Source organism: Eupeodes corollae, chromosome 3 (genome assembly GCF_945859685.1).
Source record: "Eupeodes corollae chromosome 3, idEupCoro1.1, whole genome shotgun sequence".
Classification (NCBI taxonomy): Eukaryota; Metazoa; Arthropoda; class Insecta; order Diptera; family Syrphidae; genus Eupeodes; species Eupeodes corollae.
In genome coordinates this window covers 73112029-73135974 of record NC_079149.1, presented here as the reverse complement: position 1 = coordinate 73135974, position 23946 = coordinate 73112029, and the positions used below count along the sequence as shown (strand labels likewise).

General features: G+C 34.8%; 1 protein-coding gene and 1 pseudogene across 1 annotated transcript; one reads left to right on the top strand and one right to left on the bottom strand.

Moving 5' to 3' along the window:
* Positions 1–522: 522 nt before the first annotated feature.
* On the bottom strand, positions 523–2157 carry LOC129950556 (tyrosine--tRNA ligase, mitochondrial-like; annotated as a pseudogene).
* Positions 2158–10792: 8635 nt separating this feature from the next.
* On the top strand, positions 10793–22880 carry LOC129949129 (islet cell autoantigen 1). The gene is made up of 3 exons (XM_056060396.1): positions 10793–11486; positions 11544–11771; positions 22269–22880. Exons 1-3 carry the CDS (start codon positions 10905–10907, stop codon positions 22638–22640), a joined length of 1182 nt encoding a protein of 393 aa, XP_055916371.1. The 5' UTR covers positions 10793–10904; the 3' UTR covers positions 22641–22880.
* Positions 22881–23946: the final 1066 nt, after the last annotated feature.

The window sequence follows — 23946 nt, the reverse complement described above, 5'->3', positions numbered from 1 at the left end:
CGGTTGTTTGGGGGCAGCACAACTCGAACCTTGAACAAAATGGGACCTACATAACTAAAATGTTCGTTGGAATTTGTACCCGCCTATTTAAGCGATATAAATTTTGCACTGTTTTTTGTTTGCTCGTTTTTCTAATTGGAAAAAATCATCCGTTAAATTAAATTTCATATTTTTAAAATTATTCCCGTTTCAAACTTCTTATTCTTCTGATGATTTAAGCGAAATATTGAAAAAGATATTGTAGATTTGGAAATCATCACATTTTTTAAAAAAAAAAAGCTACTTCATGAATTTAGTGAGCCTAGAAAAGCCTTTAATGTATGTATATTATGTCACTAATTGAGTTGAGTGGAGTTGAGTTATACTGGAATTTAAAAACATATTTGTATTAATTTTATTGCATTTAAAAAAATATATGAACATGATTAACATGTTTAATGATTAAAACTATTTTTTTTATCACAAAAAAGAATACAATATTATTATTAATGACTTTTAATTAATGTAAAATTTATTATGGATATAAGCTAAACAAATTGTTTTTATTCATATGCTCATCCTTGCCAACAAAAAGAAGACATTTAACATTTTAAACTAATAGATAGGAATGGTATGTGATGTTAGTGCTGATGAGTTAGTGTGATGTTAGTGCGAAGTTTTGAGTTCGCTTTTGGTTGATATAGAACCCTCCAACTATGATGATACTCATCGTATCAGCTGAAAGAAGATTTTTAATTTAAAAATAAATTACTTTAAGCAAAAACATAACACTTTTCACTTACTCTCTGTTGTAAAACATGTAGCTTTTAGTGCCAGATCAAGAATGGATAGTCCAGGCTCTGGAAAAATCTCAACGATCGGATTTCGTTGTAATTCAGTTCACCTAGTCCTTCAAAATTTCCCTTATAGAGCGCCTCTGTGACTTTTTGGGCTTGTTTTAGACATGCCTCTGGAATGAGAAAAACTTAAATAGCTAAAAGAAGTGATTTATTTGTTTATTAAAAATCACTTCTATGGACTAGAAGCGTCATATCTTCAGCTAGAATCGTTTGTGCTTTTCTCTTCTCTGGTGATTAAATGAGAAATGCAATTTCATTCAGTGGGATAAAACAACTTGAACAACTTTCTTCGTCCAGCCAAATACTATTGCCAGCAGATTTTCCGAACTTGTCTCCTTCTTCGTTGGTAACAAGAGGCAGTGTCATTCCAAATACTGATTTTTTTTCTACTCTGCTGATGATTCCTAGCCAGTCATTAAGTTTCCCATTTAGTCACTGCCTCCCATTTGGAAGCGACAATCGTATTTCTGAAGCAAATGCAACCAGTCATAAACTGGGAAAATTTGATATGTGAATTCGGTAAAGCTCATTCCAGCTGCAATCTCAAGTCGCGACTGGACTGACGATATTGAGAGCATTGATACCATTCAAAAGTGTCTTGCCATATTGGTAACAAAGTCGACTACATTTAGATTTTCGTACCATGATGCATTGTTGACGACTCTGAAAGAAAGATTATCAAATTGATGGAGTTTTAAAGCGCATTAGATTTCTATTATAGTTACCTAATAGGAGATAGATCATTTTTATTTTTACTAGTGTCCCAAAGTACATTCTGATGATTCTTGAATATTCTATTAAGCTGTTTTTCTATAGCCAATTAATTTGTCTCAATGACCAACTAACGCAATTGGATTTTGTTCTTCTCGTTGACAATGCAAAAGTCAAATTATTACCAGGAGATTACCAAAGTGTAGACTATCGGCAGTTGGATCAAAGCCGGCGTAGATCGTTTGATGTTTACTTGTGAAAAGTTTTATCATTTCCGGACTACGGTTTTAAGAAGAACAGAATATAATTCATTACGATTTCTTGTAGTTTTTATAAACATACATACAAAACAATATACAATTTACGCAGCGGTGTCTGAAAAGAGATCCTGAAAGAATCCTCTATCAGCTAGAGCCAATAGGTTACGTTGGGAAATACTTCTTCGGATAAAAATAATAAAGCACCAGTTGAAGATGGTGTACCGTACGAATTTTTTAAGAATGCATCGCAAAGTTTTAAGCTGCAACTTGTTGTGCTTTTTAACAAAATTCTTACGAAAGCGGAAGTTCCTTCCTCGTACAAAAAATCGGTTATCTTCACAATACATAACAAAGGTTCCTTAAATAACGTCTCAAACTACAGAGGTTTATCTTTAACGAATATTATAGCTAAGGTATGTGGGTAGAAGAGAAAAAGATATTATCAGACTTCCAGGCTGGATTTAGGAAAAATTACTCCACTGTCGACCAAATTTTTACTCTGTCATCGATAGTGAAAGCATTTGAGGCAAGAAATAAAAAGGTTTACTCGATGTTTGTTGACTGATTTGCACATATCATCAAGAATATGTATACAAACACAGAAGCTAACGTCTGGGATGGAGCGCATTATTCTGAATGGTTTAGTACTGATTCTGGTGTCAAACGAGGATATCCGCTTAGTGCTCTTTTATTTTCACTATTCATTAATGACATAGTAAACAACTTACCTGGAGGAATTAAAATGGCTGGAATCTGGATAAATGCTTTACTTTATGATGACGACATGGTCATACTATCGGAATCGAAAGAAAATCTTCAATTGATGATAAACCGACTGTCTGCATACTGCGATAAATTGGGATTAGAAATCAACACAGAAAAATCAAAAATAATGATCTTTGCGCGATCCAATCGGACTGAAGTTGGAAGTAATTGGAAAAACAACGGAAAAAGTTTGGAGGTGACAAACAAATATAGATATCTTGGAGTGAACCTCAACCCACGACTGAATTTTAGTAAACACCTTAACATTAAAGCCAAAATATCACAAAGTCTAATAAACTTAACATGGAGAAAGATCTTCTCGAACAACCTTGTATATTTGTCTACCAAATACCAAATTTTTAATTTAGTTGTGAAGTCCACTTTATGTTATGAAGCTCAAGTTTGGGGAATGGAAGAGTATGAGTAAATTGAGAAATTTCAGAGGAGTTTCATCAAAAAATCTTCAACCTACCAATTAAAACGCTGAACCAAAAATTATTTACAAGCACTTTGAAATTACAAGCGGATTGTATTATTGAAGTCTTAAGTTTTCCAGATGAGCAACTGAGCAAAATAATGCTGCTTTACGAAATAAGGAACAAAGATTGGTGGTATGACAAATGGAAACGAATTGGTGAAGATATGCAAATTAATACAAGTAACATTCTTGATGTTAAGGAAAAAATATATAAAATTATCCAGCCTAATGAAGACTCGGTTCGGAATCAATTTATAAAAGCAGCTTTGAATCAGAAAGTCGAATATTATATAGCCAGTTGCAATTTAATCTAAGTAACAATAACTATTTCAATGAATCTTTAAGCTACAAAGATATTTCTTTGATTTTCAAAGCTAGATGGGAAGTCTTATGTCTCAAAGGTAGACCATACAATGGGAGTTTCAACCAGTTATGTGCACTCTACAATAATAAATCTAAAGAAGCCTGCTTCCATTTTATAAGCCTATGTCCAATTTTCAAATACAAGAGATTCTCATATTTTAAAAAAAATCTCTCTCACTCTTCAAGAGACAATTTTAATATTGAATGGACCAGATTGGAAAAATCTTGTCAACTATCTGAAGGAAATTCGCAGATTAAGAAAATTGATTATGAGTGAATATGATAAAACTAGTAGATGTATATATGTATACAAAAATCAAAATATAATTAAAACTGAAATTTAAAACAAAGTTTACCAATGTTATAAAAATTTAAGTTGCTAGTCGAGCTGACGGCAAAGCCAAAGCTTTTAAATTCAAAAACAAATGTTTATGTATTTATTTAAAAAACTGTTAATAAATGAATTACTTACTTACTTACTGGTCCTTCCATATCCTCAGTATTGACTGCGGTTCCCATATAATGTTTCCACTTTCGTCTTTGCAGCCTTCGGTTCTATGTTTATGTACCTGTGAATTTCGTTTTCCTGTTCATAAAACTTTCGAACTTCATTTCTGCTTTTAAACCTATCAACATCTTCGACCGCACGCTTCTCATGCCCTCTCTTTTTCCTTCTGAGAAGTCGGCGGTCCTCACGCCTCTTCTGCTCAAAGAGCTCATGAGCAGCTCTCGTCCTTTTATTGCAGCGACGCTTTGCGTGCTTGTTGTTTGGCTGCATTTACCTGCCGACATTCCTCATCAAACCAGGGGTTCCTTGATGGGGGCTGTTTGAAACCCAGCACATCAGAGGCAGCTTCTCTGATTGCATCTTGGCAATGTTGCCACTGGTTTTCGATACCTTTTGTTGGCGGCAGAGAACTTCGAGAGAGGTTACTTGTAACTCGGTCGGAAAAGGATTTGGCGATCTCTGGCGATTGTAGCCGTTCGACGTTGTACCTTCTCCCAGCACCTCCTTGTTTTGCCTTGGGTCTGGAAATCCGAAGTTCTACCTTGGCTACAACGAGGTAGTGGCCGAGTCGATGTTAGCTCCTCGGAAAGTTTGGACATCCATGATGCTGGAAGCGTAACTGGCGTCGATCGCAATATGGTCAATCTGGTTGACGGTAGATTGATCTGGAGAAGTCCAAGTTTGTTTGTGGATGTTGAGGTGTGGAAAACGCGTACTGGCTACCATGACGTTTCACCCCGCAGCAAAATCTATGAGCCTGAATCCGTTGTCGGAAGTGTTATCGTGCAGCCTGTTCTTCATGATTATTCCACCAAACATTTTTTCCCTTTCTAGCTTGGCATTAAAATCGACCAGGACAATTTTAATATCGTAGCTAGGACACTGCTCATATGTTTTGTCTAGGAGCTCGAAGAACATATCTTTGGTGTTGTCATCTTTCTCTTCTGTGGGGGGTGCGCGCATATCAGGCTAATGTAGCCGAATTTAGCCTTGATGCGTATGGTCATGAGACGCTCATTGATGCACCTATAGCTCAAGACTTCTTGCCTAAGTCTGGCTCCAATGACGAAGCCGCATCCAAATAAGTGCTGTTGGTTTTCATGGTAGCAGTCACCATAGTAAATATCGCATTTTTTATACTCTTTTTGCCCGGCCCATCCCATCGTATTTCCTGGATGGCGGTGATATCTGCTTTATATCGGTCTAGGGCCTCCGCTAATTCTTCGGCTGCACGTGGTCTGTTAAGGTACCTAACATTCCACGTGCATATCCGAAGTTCGTTGTCCTTAATTCGTTTGCGTTGGTTGTCAACAGTAAATCCGTCCGTATCCGAGGCTTGTTGGTGCTTCGCAACTATGAGGCTTTTACGTGGCCAGGAAGTCACCCCGACGCACAACCCTCAACGTGGAGGGCCAGATCCTAAGTATAACTCCAAGGATGGGGAGCCGGATAAAACCGTTCCTTACAGGTCTGGGCTCCGAATAAGTGAAAGAAGCAGTATTAGGTGTTCACTAAGTAGTTCAACCTTAGTGGAACTGTAGACGCCACAGTTGATTCCATCTTGGGAATTTCTTCACTGCCGTCTGGATAAGAAGAGGTGCCTTAGTAGAAGCACCTCTCCCCACCTCTTTCGTTTGCTGCCCCCAACAACTTTCCACTGGGGTTGCAACCCAATCTCCAGTTGAGGTACTAGGCACCCGATGTTCACCGGGAGGTGAAAGTAAGAGTTGATACACAGAGGTGGGTTTTGAGAAAAACCTGTGGACGCTTGTGTCCTCTTGAATGCACCTGTCTACCATTTAAACATCTATAATTGGAATAAAGGTTTTGAAAAAATGTATCCTCTAATCTGATGTTTGCATGATATTGAAAAAGGGACTAAAATTGTTTTGGAATTAAAAAGCCATCAATTCTCAGGAGCTTCTTAAGAAATGATTAAATGTTATCGTTTTTTTGTCCCTAAACCAGGAAGATCCCTCAAGTGGTTTTAGGAAACATTCGAACTCAAGGAAAACATTTGTATGGTATACATATATACGTAGCATGCATATTATGACGATTACAACTTTTTGGATCTTTATATCTCAAAAACGGTGGCTCGTAGAAAAAAAAGTATTAATTCATTTTTTGTAGATAATTTTATGATCTACAATTTTTGTTTGAAATATTTTTATGATAAAACCTACCGTTTTGCTGAAAATCGCGAAAAATTAGTTTTTTTACCTTGAATACATTTTTTTCCTTACAGCTTTTAATGATATTTTAAACAATCTTACCGTTTTCAGCTTGGTTTGAGTTTAGGGAACTTCGATAATAATTTATAATTGCTGGTTCTTCGCAATGTTTCGTTCAGTTATAATTAACAGATAATTATATTTTCGATTTTTTTACTTCATGTTATGTAGTTTACTTCTGTTATTTTTTTTAATGTTTGTTAGTAAAGTATTTTTTCGTAGATTGATTGCATTAAAAAAAAAAAAACAATCAATAACATTAAGGCTAGGCACGCACATGCAGCTTTTCGAAACCAAATAGTTTGATCGTTAGTTGCCCAAACATCGCGCACATAAGGAACTCCAAAAGCAATCAACGAAATAAACTAATACACAGGAAACATTTATTCACTTTTTCTATCTTATATAAACGAAACGAAATTGTTTCAAATCTGTCCTATTCTTTTGCTTATAGGGCCCATACACTACACATACATGCATGCACATTCCAGTGACTGTGCATGCAAACTGCGAGTGTATGGCGTTGCATGTGTGGTTATGCATGCGGCATGAGTGATTTCAAAAATGTTTGATATTTTTTTGTTTGTACATGCAAGCATGTGTAGTGTGTGGTCTAATTTGCTCATTCAAGCGGTGGATTTCGATGAGTAAATTTTAAAATTGAAAATCTTAAATCTTCGAACGTTTGTCCACTTGCCAAGAAACAAAGTGTCAACAATAGCCGCTCATGGGGAGAAATAGGTTATCGGTGTTTTGTTCTTGTTTTAGTTATCATTGGAGTTAATTTATCCAAAAGTTCCGTATAATTTTCTTTTTCCATTCTTAAAAAATTATTATAATCGCTCGTCGATGATTCCTCTAACCATAGAGGACAGAGTCTCCTAAAAATAAGAGCAATAGATGTCTTTAGTTTCTATTAGCAAATGTCTGTTTGCACCATTAGAGTAGCGGATAGCGTTAAATATATTGTGTTAGGTATTTACTAGTACTATATGGTTAGCCTAATTATATCCGTTGGACTAATTAAATGCACTTTTTCGATGGGAGTGTATATAAGGTTCAAAAGTCAATTGAGGTGTCTACATCATTTATGTACAATTTTTTAATTTTGTTGCGTGACAAGAGGAGGTGTGGAGGTAGGTGGAGTGGAAGGGTAGGATAAGGATGAGGTACGAGAAAGAGATAGGAAGATTTGGAAAAGGTTAGGTGGGATTGTTGAGCTCCGGGGGACGCGGACTGCTTGCGGTGCACGGCGTCAGCTCGTCGGACGTCGGGGATCTTGCCCCCGAAACTCAACCTCGCCTGCAAGCAAAAGGCCAAGGAATGAGGAAAAGGAAGGAAACATAAACGGACGGACTATTGGCACATCAGGGCACTGTGGATGTTGGTGCAGTGAGGCGATTACCCACCCTACCTTTAGGTATCTGCGGCCAGTGTTGGATACCCCCAAAATTGTTGATCGACGTTCAGTTTCAGGTCATCGTTTAGTCATGCGCTACCCCTGGCACCCCTGAAAAGAAACTTAAACTCTCATTGTTTCGTTTGAACGAAACATAAAAAAAACTTTTTATTTCTATCGCCGGCATTTCTGTCGGAAGTTTAATTTTATTTAATTGGCAGCGTAATCATTGTTCAGATCTCTAATAGTTATCGCAAAAAAAGATGTACACACTAAATATCTTAACAAACAAATTTAACACTAAAAACAAGAAAGAGAACAAAAAGAAAATGGTAACAAAAAAAGCCAGGTTGGAAGTCCTACGTCTATATTTCTACTTTGAGTAGAAGTACCCTTTTCGGTATTTTTGTTTTAAACGCAATCGACGGAGCCCTAGATCCCTACCCCTAAAGAGCTCTGTGGAGGTATCGATTAGGACACTATACAAAAAACCGAACACGAATCTTACACCATGGAAATAAGCAAAAAAAAAAACTTCCGATTATGCAAACTTAATTAATGAATCAACGAATTATTTATTTATTTATTTATTTATTTGATGGAATTAGCTTACACAATAAGATACAATATCTTTTAAGATAGCGCAAGTTTCAGTATTAACATACTATTTAAAAATGTTTATGATGTTAAGTGAAAAAAAATTAATTTAAAAATTTCAAAAAAAACTTAAATATAGGACAATCACAAACACAAATTCTTCAAGACGGTAAGTAGGTACCTCTTTTAAATTATAAATTATCTTCAATTTTTTTTTAGGCGGCGGCCCCGCTCTCCGCGAATTAATTTGGGCCGCCGAGAATTAAACTGGCATACGAAAAAAAAGAAACAATAAATTACTGCCTAGACTTAAAACATTTTAAGACACTCACCACCTTTTCCAATTTTTAATTTATTTGATCGTTTTTCGGCTTTTTAGATTTTGCCCAGCACTCGATCTTCACTTTAATTTTTTTTTTAATTTAATTTTAGCAATCACCTTTTTTGTCTATAAAGAATTAAATTAAAATGTTTTCCTTTTTATTTCAAACATTTAACGTTAAAAAAATAATTTTACCCGAAATCCTATTTTCTTAACGTTTTCTTATTACAACTATCTTTTTCCAATTTAAATTCAAATTCATTATACACCTTAACCCTACTATGTGATAACCGGCCAAATGAAGGTGAGCTGAAAGTACCATCAAACCAATACAGGCAAAAAAAAAAGGTATTCGGATGATGTATTGTACCTCTAACAGGAACACATCACTCGATCCACCTATGCACACAGTGTATACCCCAACCAACATCATCACACTCAAATAGTGGGAGACCACGTAGGTATTAGTACACTTCCAACAGAATAGGGGTATCAGTGTCCCAAGAACCAAGGGTGTGTTCCACATTCGAAATCGGAGAGACCTGTAACACAGAACCACATGGAACCAGAACACAAACAAAATCCATACACATAATGACAAAGTATTAACAAAACGTATGAATACAAATCACCTAACCACCGCCATGACATGCATTAATCGTCAGTACTGAAAACTAAACACGGACAAAAAACAAAGTTTCATTCACATGCAACTTAACAATTCAACCAACTTAAACTACAATACACCAAACCCAGATCTCCTCCAGAACGCACCCATTGCTTTCCCATGGAATTTCTCTCCACTGAGGTATGGAGAGTTTCCATGGAGACCAACAATGAGGCAAGTGACACTTACAAAACATAAACAACATTTGGGTAAAGCCTAGTACATACTTAATCGTGAAGTGAACGTTCGCCAGTGGAGAAAGTGAACTTTTGACATTGCTCACTGGTACACACTTGTGAGTACACGTTGTGAACATGAACAAACCAAATGTCAAAGCTTCACCAACAGTTCCCGTACATTTTGCACGTGAATTGCCCGTGAACGAAAACTCTCCACTTTGTTCTCCACTCAGCTTCACGAGCAAGTTCACGGGTGAACCAAAAACTGAAATTTGTATGGGTTCACGAGATGGTTCACAAGTATGTACTAGGCTTAAGTACGAACTTTATGTGATTATTATGTAACTATTCTTTTTATTTTATTATCTTAGGATTGAGGATGCGGTTCCTGAAAAGGCGTCCACAACAATTTGTAAAATGCTAAATTGTATGCTTGGAATCCTTTCGTAAAAAAAGTCTGAATTATATCATAATACAATTTTGGATAGTTTAATTTTGTTTACGAAGTGTTTTTCGGCTCAACTTTCCATTACCGCAGCACGAATTTCGACTCGCGGTTTTTTTTATTCGATAGATATGTGCAAATAAATAATAACTATAGCAATTTTAGAGCTAGGAAACATTTATTTCTATTTTTAATTAATTTTTAAAGTTCACTTTTTTCCATACAAAACACTCAAAAATGGTTGATTTTGACATTTCTTCCCTGTTTTTTGTTCAGTGTTGCCATACTTGTTTTTTTTTCTTGGTAATTTCTTTTATTTTAGTGCTCAAATGGAAAAATACTTTGCATATACCCAAACTCGCACCCACCCCAAATCCTATAGTGACCCCAAGCTTACATACCTAGCTGTTAGTACGCCGTGCTATCAATTTAAAAAAAAACTTGTTTTAGGCTCAAAAAATGGAATACAAAAAAGTAGGGTTAAGTCCGAAAAATAAAATATTTTTTTTTTTATGGCTTAAAGTTGTTTCCTCGCCCTAATATTTAAAACATATTCTATTGAGACCCCTACCTAACTGTAAAAAAAAATCAGAAGGAAATTCGTGCTGCGGTAATGGAAAGTCGCCCCTGTTTTTCTTAATAAAAAAATAGAAAAAGAAGCAAAGCCAAAAGCCCAAATATGAAAGAATGGATCTAATAAAAAAGTATGTAAAATCCATATTTATAAAGAAAACAGTTATAAAGACAGTACAAATGAATAGTTTTTCATGTCTTGACAAAGCTGAGATTCCGTCTATCTAAAAACATCAAAACGAGAGAATTTGTTGACTTTAAATAAGCTGAAAACCCATGGTTTTCATCTGTGCAAGAACTTTGGCAAAGTATCTCTTGACGATTTCGGATGTGTCTCATTATGTTTATAGCCTAAATGTGATCAATCGTTTTGTGCAGTATATGTGGTGTTCAAACAGCTAAAAGCATAATAATTCAATGACATGTGACAAGACAACAGGGATTGATGTCAGTCTCGTTATTATGTGGTTTTATTGATGTTTTTTGTTTAGTTGAAAACCTCTTGCATTTTGTATTATAGTTTTTTTCGAAAATATTACTTGCAAATCAATTTATAAATTTAAGATGCTTAAGTCCGAAGTTCAACATCAATTTTGGATTACTAAAAAAACTGTTCAACGAAAGCTTGGTTCGAAAGAAGATGAGCATATAGTTTCATCAGATGCTGGATTGGATTCGAAGATTGCTCTATTAAAGTCTATATCAGAGACATGCTTACAGCTTAATAAAATTTTGGAACAATTCCAGGAAAGGCTTTGCACATTGTCACAGGAAGAATGCGCATTTGGTAGATTTTTAAAAGAAATCGGTAAACGTAGTAAGACGACTGGATCAAGCATCATCAATTCCGGGAAAGCAATTTACTTTTGTGGACAACAACGGATGTCAGTTAGAGTGCCACTTTTACGGCTCCACCATGAAGTTGATATTTTCAGATGTAGGGCTATTAGTGATACTGTTACTACCATGAAGTATATGGAAAAGGAACGAACCGAATATCGGGCAGCTCTTTCTTGGATGAAATCACTAAGCATGCAATTGGATCCCGACAACGGAAAAGGACTTGATAAATTTCGACGCGCACAATCAGCTGTGCGTATTGGAAAAGATAATTTTGATAAGTTGTCAATGGATTGTATTCAAAAGGCATTCTTTTTAAATAAGGAATATTAGTTCCCCTAATAATTCTTTCAAATTTTACAGATAGACCTATTGGCTGCAGCTAGATGTAATATGTTTTCACATTGCCTCGTTGCGTACATGACTGCAATTCTTCAATTTTCTAAAAAATCTAAATCAACCTTTGAGGCTGTTGCACAAGCTCTGGTTTCGAACCCGCGGTATGATTTCTGTGTTCTCAAAGAACTTTCTCAAAATATCGAATCTATTCAAATTCAAACTGATGACACTGATCAATCAATGTTTTTTTCGGTAAGTCGTTTGGTAGATATATTTTTGCTGTTGTTGAAAAAACTAGCTTAAAACCAATCGTGTGGACTCGACATCAAGGTTACATAAGCGAAGAATAACCAGCTCATTAAATCTTGTATGGTATAAAGTATGGTAGGCGATAGGGAGGTAGAAAATGTTTACGCTGGAGAGATGATGTTGACCGCTTCATGCGTTTGGTGTGCAACTGGATGGAATCTTTTTGATATCGGTATAAATATAGATATTCTGTGAATGAAATCATAAAATTATTTATCATGATAAAATCCCTAATAGTATCCGGGGTACACAAGTTTTCTCATAGGCTTATAAACAATGTAGATTAAACCGATTTCTCTAACACCCTCACATTTTGAAAGAATTTTCTGTAAACTAAAATTTGTCATGATAAATTATGTATTTTGTTTAATTGCCTTAAATCAAAAATTAGTCTTAAGTTCATCGATTTTGTTTGGGACAGTACAACACTTTAAATTATTTTTTAAGATAGTACTTGATGACCGATATTCAAATGGTAGGCATGTGAATTCAAGAGAACATAAGCGTCCACAGGAAATAAGAACAACGAATTTAAGATCTGTACGTGTAATGTTAGGTCCCTTAACAGACCACATGCAGTCGAACAATTAGCGGAAACCCTAAACTGCTGCAAGGCAGATATTACCGCCATCCAAAAAGTGAGATGGGATGGACCGGGCAAACGCAAACTAAAAGATTCCGATGTATACTGCGGCGACTGCTACCGAAAACAGGCAGCTATAACAGAGCGAGAGTTAAAAGACGCGTGTTTATTTGACGAGAGGTTTTATTAAAATAACAAACATAACGAAAGTTACATAAAACGAATAAATAAATAGATCAGTTCACATTGATGAATGTTCAGATTACAGAACACCTACATAGGGTGTGCCTAACACTCCTCCTTAAGCTGGAATTCGTTAGTGGATCCCCATCTGGTATCAAAATGTTTCGAGCTTGGTTCAGTCCAGCGGTTTCGTGATTGCATCGGCTACATAGTTAAAATAATTTAGTTTTATTTCATCTGCAGCTAGAGTGTCCTGTAAGAAGTGATGACGGATTTCGTTGTGCTTCGTTTTCGGGTGGAATCCATTGTTTAATGCAATTGAAATGGCACTTTGATTGTCATAGTTAATGAGCAATGTCTTGTGATGTTGAACGGAGTTGACTTCTTATTCCATCCCACCATATGGCCTCTTGTAGGGTTGCTGATAAGGCAATGTATTCAGCTTCGCAAGATGAGAGCGCAACTGTTTGTTGCCTCTTAGAACACTCCTCCTTGAGCTAAAAAGATATAGCCGGTTGTTGATTTCCTGTCATCGGCGATTGCTGCCCCATCCGCATCCGTGTAACCGGTGATGAAGCTCTGGTTATCATCCTTCTTGAAGCGTAGTTTCATCTTTGATGTCCCACGGAGATATCGAAAAAGATGTTTGACGATGCAGATCAATGGCGTATTCCGGGGTTATTGTTATAACGACTAAGGTTGTTCACGGCAAAGGAAATGTCAGTTCTAGTGCATTGTGCAAGGTACAGTAAACATCCTATTGCTTCCTGGTACGGAATTTTTAGCATTTGTTCAATGTCTTCGACTGTCTTTGCACCATCTTCCTAGCTGAGTTTCTAACTTGAGTTCATTAGTGTTTTGACTACTTTGGCGTCCTTCATGCCAAACTTTTCAAAAAGGTTTTCAATGTAGAACTCTTGATCGATTGAAATTGAATCATGTTCACAAGTTATTCTCATTCCAAGGTCTTTCATGTGAAACTTTTGGCTTAAGTGCTGCTTGATGTTTATGAGCTGTGAATAGTCATTACTAAACAGAAAAAGGTCATCAACGTAGACTGCAGTTTCCTGTCTTCTTTTTTATGATATAAGCAAAGATCATATTTTGACTTACTTAGTCCAAAAGCTTCAAGGACATTGTTTAATTCCAAGTTCCAAATCCTGCTTGACTGCTTCAGTCCGTACAGTGCTTTGTGCAGGCGGCAAGCTTTCGATGGATTGTTCTTGTCAGCATACAATGGTGGCTGCTCCATATAAATTTCTTCGTTTAGTTGGCCTAGAAGAAATGCAGTTATTGCGTCCATTTGTTGAATTTTAAGATTGAGTTGTGGGGCGATTGCAAAAAGGTATCTCAAGGAACTATGACGTACTACTGGGGAGTATGTCTCCTCATAGTCTAACTCCTTTCGCTGAGAGTAGCCTTTTATCACCAATCGTGCCTTGTAGCAATCTATGCAGCCAGTTACATCACGTTTGGTTCTGAATATCCATCTGCATTTGATTGCCTTGCGGGTTGGTGGCAAGTCTGACAGCAACTAAGTTTAGTTGTCCTTAAGCGACTGGTACTCCTCTTCCATGGCCAGCTTCCATTGATTCGCATCTGGCCGTGACAATTCTTCTGGTGTAACTGCATCGTCCATGTTTGTCTGTAAAAGTTCTACTGCAGACATATGATTTTCAACTAAATTTAAGGGATACTTGCCTTGAAAAACGCGCCCCTCAACGCTAGGCTTGGACACTTGTTGATTTTTGGTCAAAACTGTTCTAGTGTGATGCGATGGAGGCGCAGCAAGTCCGGAAAATCCATGAAAATCGCTTTCCGCGAACATCGAGTTAGACTGTTTTGGTTCAAGTGTCCCATTCTCCTGTGCCAGAGTCCACGACTAGTTGTTGCTTCAAACGCAAGTGCTTTGTCTTTGGGTGCTAGATATAGTATAAATAAATCATTATGAAGTGTTCCGGTAACAATTACCTTATGATTCCGATCAAACACTTGGACACCTGTATTTTCGAACACGACTGTAAAACCTCGTTTAACAATTTGACTTACAGAGCGCAAATTAGTGCTTATATTTGGTTTATACTGCACATCGTGAATTTCAATTAAATCGTCATTATCGTTCTTTTTTACTCTTAACATCAGTTTACCGGTACTTTGGATTTGCATTTCACTGGCATCAGCTGCGATGACCGTTCCTGTAGATTCTTTTGAATTGTTCCGGAGTCAAAAAACCATTAATTTTTATTGCCAAAACCAATAGTTGAGAGCGCGGCACCAAATGCATTAAATTTTCTATCATCGCTGTTAGAATGCGTAGATTTTGTTTGGCAATTCTTCGCGATGTGGCCGAAATTATGACATTTTCTACATTTTGCACCTTTTCGGTGTTGGATTTGCTGTCGCTTGTTATTGTTATATTTTGCAGTAAAAAATGCGGAATCGTTTTCACTTGGCTGCATCTCTTGCAGGAGTTTAGTTTTGATGGCGTCACCTGTGATTTGTATGCCAGAATTTTCTAACGCCATGATCATTGGGCGGTAGTCTTCAGATAGGCCAGCTAGCAATAGCGTTCCTACCCAGTCTTCATCAATCGAAAAGCATATGCCGTTCAACGACTGTGATGTTGAAATGATTTCATTTATGTACCGTTTCATGGAACCGCAATTCAATAAGAATGTGTTTATCAGCTTACGCAGTAGACCAACACGACGAATAAGACCATTGTCTTCGTAGGCATCTGCTAGCCTTTGCCACATTTCCTTCGCTGACTTGGCATTTTGTATGTGAATGTAGCAAACTGAATCGACCGGCAGCTATAGTTTACTCCTGTCTTTATCTACGTCGATTGGAGGTTTGGGTATACCATTCTCATCAACATCGTACTCGATAATTCCCAACCATAAATTGTCCAAGTCCAGAAAAGCCTGCATGGCAATTTTCCAGTTGGAGTAATTTTGTCGTCATAGCAGTTTTTGGAAGGAAAATCCATTGTCGAATTTTGCCATGGTTAAGTTTTCAAAAAAAAAACTTTTTTGTAAAAAAGTGCTTACGCGATTTGGATTTTATTAAAGAAATAAAAAAATAAATAGATAAATGTTTAATTCTGGGCCCATAATCTATAGCAGAGCGAGAGTTAAAAGACGCGTGTATATTAGACGAAAGTATAAACAAGAGTGAGGTTACATAAAACGAATAAATAAATAGATCAGTTCACATTGATGAATGTTCAGATTACAGAACACCTATATAGGGTGTGTCTAACAACAGCGTGTATTTTTGTGTGGATTTGTTGTTGGAACTAGACTGAAGCAAAAAGTCTTAAGTTTAAATTGTGTGAGCGAGCCCATTAGGACAATTCTCATCAAGGATAAATTCGCCAACATAAGCCCAATATACGCGCATGCCCCAACAGAGGAGAAAGATGAAGAGACCAAAAACATATTCTATGACTTTCAAAATTTAACGCCAAGCTGGGAAGATGAGACATCTTTGGTGGCACAATCGAGAGATACAGCCTGCACGACAACGGATTCAGACTGATCGATTTCGCTGTGGGGCGAGACGTTCTGATAGCTAGTACGCAGTTGACATATCTTGATATCCACATGGGGACATGGAAATATCCTGTCAACCAGACTGACTACATTGTTATCCAAAACAAGGAAGTACTGTGAAAAGTTTCGACGTTAGACGGCTACAATCGCAAAGACTGCCATGTCCTTTTCCGATTGTGTCTCTAATAACCTCTTAAGAAGTCATATGCTGTCTGCATTAAACGTTTAAGTCCAGTGGCAACATTGCCTTGCATTCTTCGCTGCTTGCTTCTTCTGCGCTACACAGAAGGACCAGAGCTGCTCGCGATATCTACGAGCAGAAAACTTGAGAGGAACACCGGCAGCTTAGATCGAAAAAAGGAAGCATGAGAAGCGCGTGATCGAGGAGATAGAGGGATTTCACAACAGGAATGATGTTCGTAAGTTTTACCAAAAGGTAAAAAACAACTCCCAAGGGTACTAGCCACAAACCGAAGCCTGTAAGGCCTATGAGCTGAACATCGTGGTAGAACCGCATTCTATGTTGAAAGTATGGAAAGAAAACCACTTTTCCAACTTATATAAAGGCGATGACGAACCGAATTTCGCTGTAAAGCTAGGCATATATGATGAACATGATCAGTGAACATGTTCGTTTACATGAAAAACACAACGACGAAAATTCATTTCAAGACGATTGTTCAAGATAGAAGGATGTCCGAAAAACAAGCGCAAGAAGTTGCAATTCTGGCAATTCATTTATGTGAAGAAAATAAAACAAAAAAGGTTGTGGATGAAAGACTGGTTTCAGAAAATGCATGTTATTAAATAAATAAATTAGGAGGCGCAACAGTCCGTAGAGAACCACGGCTTAGTGACTTAAGGCTCTCAACCATTCCTGTGTGCGAGTAATTGCAGGTATTGAGGGGACCTACAGTTTGTATGCCGAACGGCTAATTTAAGAAAGCACTTTTCATAACAAGAATTACTCTTGGAGAATTTGTCAATTCCTCGCAAGAGGCAGTACCCGTGGAAAAAACTTTTGGTGGCACAGGCAGGGATCGGACCCAATTATTAATATACCATAACTTTGGCACATATACGTCTTCGGGACTTGTTCCCGATTTTTCACTTCTCTTGATTTTGGTCAGCTACCCTCTGTAGGAGTATCTGAGTGCGTTGTATTTTTTTACGATGTCCAAAGTGGGAATTTAGTCAACAGCCTTGTATTTTTGTATGAGGTTTCCCCAAGCTTTTTTTTTACAATTTTATTTTTACACTTTTCTCTTTTGACGTCCCGGATAGCAACAATTCCAAAAATTTCTCTATAAAAGTATGACTTACAGTTGCCATCTTCCGCAATGCTCACTAGACGACATTCATATGAGAAATGAAAATTTGGTCACGAACATCGCCACACACGACGGACATGAAAAAATCAAAAATGTTCGCCAACAGCGAGTGTTTTGCATACAAGCTCATTCACGAGAAAACAAACAGCGAACACGAGCAGGTTCGCCACAAGTGACGAATCATTATTGTGAAAAATTCACGGCAACCGCATCCATAATGGATTCCATTGCTGAAACTCCCTAATCAAATACATACGTAAATTAAGGTATTTACCACATCATCCTTCCGTCTGTGTAATCTAAAATTAAAATAAAAAGGATAATTTTCTTACTATGTACAAAATTAGGAACTTAATCTAAACTCTAATTAATCTAAAAAATCCCAAAAAAATGCCTTATTAATTTGTTGACTCAATTCTTCTAAGTTCTGCACTGCTCCGAGGTTGGCTTCAACATTAATGTTTCATATGATGATCTCTGTTACTTTAGTTACCTATTTAAAAGTATATTAAGTTTAAAATCAAAAAATTGATTAACACAAAAATCTAGTCGAGTTTTATAAATTAAATTAATTTAAGTATTAGTTTCTTTTGCTTTATTTATTGCTCTTTACTCCGTTTTATTTTGACGTATTTTTTAAAGTCTTAGTTAATTAGTTTTAAGTTAAAAAAAACTTCAATTTAATTATGTTGTTATTATTTTAAATAAAAAATAAATATTAACTAATAACAACCGGTTTAAAGTTAATAAGTGCAAACTTTATTTTGTAAATAAAATACTTTTATTTAATCTTTTGCACCTGCTAACATTGAATGCAGTTGAGTTCTTGATAAAGTCGTATAATCTTGCTGCTGTTGGTTGTTGTGTTTAGACGTAATTGTTGATGATTTTGATATGTTGGATGTCCTTGTTGCAAAATATGGTTGTTCCGATTGGCTGGTTGGCTTTATAATTTTGGTATTTTGATTGCCGTCGCGTCGGTTTTATTTTAGCTGAAGTTATTGGCCCGGGATGGCGTTTTGTATTCGGAAACCAGAAACCAACCGACGATTTTTCTTCATTTTTAGAATTTGTCTGCGGTCAATATGAGTCAACAAAATCTGCGCCTTTTAAAGATAGAAACAAGACCCGGTTTCTTTTTGTTTTAAAGTTTTATAATTTAAGTTTTATATATTTAGTTGAAATTCCTGGAAGATGAAAAACGGTAAAAAACAATATTTGACCTATGCTAATGCATTTCTCACAGTAAGTTAACAAATATCAAAATCTTCAATTTCCCTTTTTTGTCATTTCAGCTTGTTAAATTTGTCTCTGCATACATAAGCGTAGCCCTATGGTTCAGTCGGTTCAACTATTTGCCTATCTCGTTTTTCCTCTTTTCCCATTTTTGTATCTAATTATATTTAGTATGATTGTTTTTTATCATTAGTTTAACATAATTTGTATTTTATTTGGGATATTATTATTTCTGATCATCCTATATTATTATAATATAGCACATTATAGTACTAAGTAAATTATAGTACAATAATATAATACAGTTCATTATATTAATTATAGTAGAAAAACAATGCAAACTATTCGATTCGAATTTCAATCGGTTTGTTAACTGATATGTAACAACGATAAACAGATGCTATGCTATTTACTGCTCCAATTCTCTCACTTCTTGGTATTTTGAATTTTAGAGGTGTGTTCTACTATTGCAACGAAAATTAATTAAATACAATTTGAGCCTAATACCTTTAGATAAACCGCCTTTCACTAAGTAACAAAAATAGACATTTTGTCATAGTAAAAAAAAAGATTGGTCCAAAATATACAATACAATCCAATGATCATCTCCTCCTAAAGTTATTACGGGAGATTCAATAAAAAGAATGCTCAAACAAGTCTTTTACCACATCTGAATTGAAAACAAGCTAAGTTCATTCTGATACCTGTTAACCAATAATACAAAAGTCAATTGGTGGAGCCTATTATCTTCTGAAATTTTAAGCTGATTTTTTATACTTTATCATCCATTTCTGAAAAGTTTTTATTTCATTCAAGAGTTGGTTCAAAGCCAAACGAAGAAGAACATCAAAATATTTCGAACCGATATGGCGTAAAATTTTGTTATGGTTCATTTGCCAGTTTTTTAGGCAAAGCTTGAATAAGGCAGAAAGAGTGCGCTCTAGCTGAAAAAGCATGATACATGTTTTCTAATGGTGTGGTGGAAAATATTTTTAGGGAAAGGCCTTATTTTATGCTGCTTTCTTGATAAATCGAATACCAAGTAGAGTTTTTGAATATTTCAAAACTTCCGAGGAATATCATTTGCGATTAATTGTATCAACAGTGATGATGCATGTCCCTAAAGAAAAGAGGAAGAAGCTTGATGTTAAATCAATGAAATGTGTATTCACTGGTTACTCTGAAATCTCGAAAACTTACCGAATGTATGATCCAAAGAAGAGAAGGGTGGTTTCTGAAAACAAAATTAATAAATTAATAATTTCATACTTTTCGAAGATTTTTCTGTGGTGTAATTAATGAAAATAAGAATCCAATTTCTATAGAAGAGATGAACACAAATAAAGATTATCAAATCAGTTTCATCAAAATTAAAAGGAATATTTTGAATGTGAACTTAAAAATTTTTCTGAACTTTTAACTCCATCAAAGTATACTAGAAAAGAGAAAGATACCAGAAACCAAGAAAAATTGATGCTTATGTTACAAATCGAGCAAATGATGAAATAGACCGATCTTTTAAACTACAAACATGCTATTCCAAGCAAAGAAGCAGAAAACTGGAAAAAAGTATTCAATAGTGAATACTCTTCTTTATTGGCTAACGAAACATGGGAGTTGTATCAAATCGGTTTTCAGAACGAATTCAGATGTCGCCTTGTGGAAAAAGGTTGTAATTAAAAAGCCAGAAGCTTTCGAGAACTGAGAGAATCTGCTTCGACTAAAAAATCAATTTATGGACTGAGGCAGTCTTCTCGAATATGGAACCCTAAGTTGGATAAAGCTTTAAAATAATTTAGAAGGAATCAATCAGAACTAGTTCCATGTATTTATTTCCAACATGTCGGAGAAAAAATGTTGCCATTTATATCGATGATTTGCTCATTCTCTGTAATCATTTAGTGAATAATTTGGTCCCTCAAATTCTTTTCTTAAGCTAACAAGAGATAATCAGAACGGTTCAATCTGTATTCATCAAGAAAAATATATTTTGAAAATGATCTATACATTTAGATTGACTAATTCAAACAATTTTTCGTCCCTAATGGACATTACTCAAAAATTAACGAAGAAAATGTCAATTGATTCAAAACAATATCCGAACGTAAAAAAATGTCAAATATCCCGTATCAAGAATTAATATTTAGTCTGTTATTCACTGATAATTTTTGTTTGCGACAGTCAAACTGATATACACTTGAAAGTCATTATTTGGAAACCATAGAATTGATGGCTGTTGGTTTTTACAAAACCATCAAATTTGGAAATCAATGGGTTTAATTAATTAGATTCTAGTAAGAGTGTTAAAAATATACTTGAAGAATCTAGTTTATTGTTCAATTATGTATACCCATATATTATTCTTGTTACAATCTTCAACGAAATAGATTGTTTTGGAATCTGGAACAAACGTATGTACATATTTTCTTCAGACAGTTTCTCCATCTAGAAGAAACTATTTTCTTTTTGATTTGGTTGTTAAATCAATTTAGTTTTCAGTTAGAATTTCAAATTGGTACTTACTCTGTAGAATGTAAAAACCTGAACTGTAAAAAATTCTGTCACTTTTACTTTCGTTACATTTATTCGAGATTTTAATTTTTAGCATAAAATATTATTATTTTTATATGTTAAATATACATATGTATATATTTTCCGGTAGATTCTTTCCTTTTCATACAACATAAAAATTTTGTCTTTATGATTACTGGGTTTAAATATTTCACTTTTGCATGTATATAATTTTGAGCTGATTTATTTTGTATCTCACTTTTTTCTCCTTTTTTCTTCTTTTTCCTAAAGTTTTTAATTCGTTCTGACATTCACATTAGCAGTCTAAAATAAGTAGATTTTTTTATTTTCATTATAAGCAATCTTTATGGATTCAAAATAACTTGTGTCTTGCTTTCACTAATTTTTTACTGACACTCTCAATGTCGTAAAAATGTGTACCAAGGGTTTCACGTAGCTTCGTGTAATCGTCAATGAAAAGTGTTTTGAACGCTTCAAGGAGTACATCACGTATTTTTGAATTAACCCGTTGACTATTTTCTGTGACAGTGCAATGTATTAGTTAATATTGGGATACAATATTCTTTTTTGTAACGATCGGTAAACGCATTAATTAGACTGTTTCCCAACTTTGACAGGCAGAATTTTATACCGAGTCAACAAGATCGCAACATAGACAAAGGAAAGATAAAAAATAATTACAAACAATTCCAATATAAAATGTTGATTTCCCAAAGGAAATGCATTTTTACCATCGGAGTTAGCAGCTACTAATTAAAAATAGTTTAGGAATAATAGCTAAAATAAAACCAGAAAGTCAAAATAATTAAAGAGAGAGAAGGAAAGAGAAGTGCAAGTGCTTAAAACAGAGATTAAAACTACGTTTGTGTCAGATGGACTACAACTTTTGAGAAAAGTTTGTTTTTTTGGTGACGTTAGATAGACAACACGATGACCCTGTAATTGTAGCTTTAGATATTTCATATATAAATACTTTTTAAAAAATAAACATCGGTAACATATTTTTTTTTGTTTATTTCAGAGTGATTTCAAAGACACGCTGACCGACTCACCTGCAGGAAAAACAATTGAACATACGACGGAAAATATGCTATTGGAAGATTTTAACAATACATCAAGTTTCGAAAATAATTGGTTTGGTGATATCGAAATTGACAAATACATTACTGATATACATAATCCACATTCGCCATCAATCAAAACAGAATCTTATACAAAATGTCAAAGAGATACAAATTTGTCTAAAAATGAGACGAAAGCTTCCTTCCAGAAATCAGACGAAAAGGACAGTGTATCAAATTGGTTTAATTTATTTTCTGAACTTGATCCATTTGAAAATCCGCAGTCATTTGATTTAAAGTTGTATACAAAATCAAACTCTCAACAAACTTAAAATGTGTGTAATTGTAACAGATTCGTGTACAAGCGGATCGTTTAAGAAATAATCTATGTATGTTTGTGTGTATGTATTTATTTGTATATGTGTTAAGGAGTGCCAAAAAAACAATGTATTACATGATTGATCTCAAACTTTTTGGCAGAGAATACTATCTTATGGATCCTAAAATATGTTGTCATTATAATGTCATTTAAAAGTTACGGATAATTCCAATATAAAGTATATGCAAGAGAATGTATTGTTTTTTATTAACCCATTAGTTCCCAAGGTTGGACAAAAAAACAAATTTTATACTTTCACTGCATTTCATAAGTTTAATATATACTCAAATAACAATTTTTAAATTGAAAAAGATTCCGAGTTTTTTAGTTTTTTTTACAATAAAATGTTGCGTATACGCATCATTGGGATTAACAATGTACATTATTTAGTGTGAAATTTTTCGTGCGTTGGACGACTAATTACGCTAGAATCCCAATGTTGCGTAGACGCAACAATAATAGAAAGATTATTTGCGTAGAAATTATAAATAAAAAGCCGAATATGATATTATCTCTATTTTACTTATGACCTTGTAAATATAAATTGGTAATTTGGAAAATCCCATTGTGCTCCGAGTCAAGAAAATAAATCGACAAAAATATAGTATAGGAAATTCAAATTTTCGTCTAAGTTCATATATATGTAAAAGTTACATCGTTTTATTATAATGATTTAAATCATAATAAAATTAATTATTGTTCTGTTAAGAACAAATTGTAACAGCTAAAAAGTAATTTGGTACAATAACATAGTAATAAAAAAATATTTTTTGAAATGTTTCGTCTACGCAACGTTGGGGACAAATGGGTTAATATAAAGTGTCTTTTTTTTATACATTTGGATACGGAATAGTAATATATAAAATTAAATGAATACAAATAGTTTTAGAGACAACAAATGTAAGAAATGTTTTGTAAGCTTTATAATACGTGACCCCTTAACCTAGGTTAATTATGGTCACTTGTTTAGCTCAACAATGCTATGCATACAGTTTTTAGTAAATAATTCCGAAAACTCGTATCACGGAATCTGTTTGTAATGCGTATTAAATTTTTTAGCATCAGGCGCTGCTTCATTGGATTAGTAATTAACCCGTTCAATAGAAGTAATATTGGATGTTTTAAAGTCTGAAAACTACAATATAAATGCTGTGGTCTATTTCACCAAATTACAAATTGTAAATTACAAGTGCTTTTTTTACAAATTTGTAGACAAATTGATTTTTTCTGTTTCACGAGCTAATTGTGTTACAAAATTG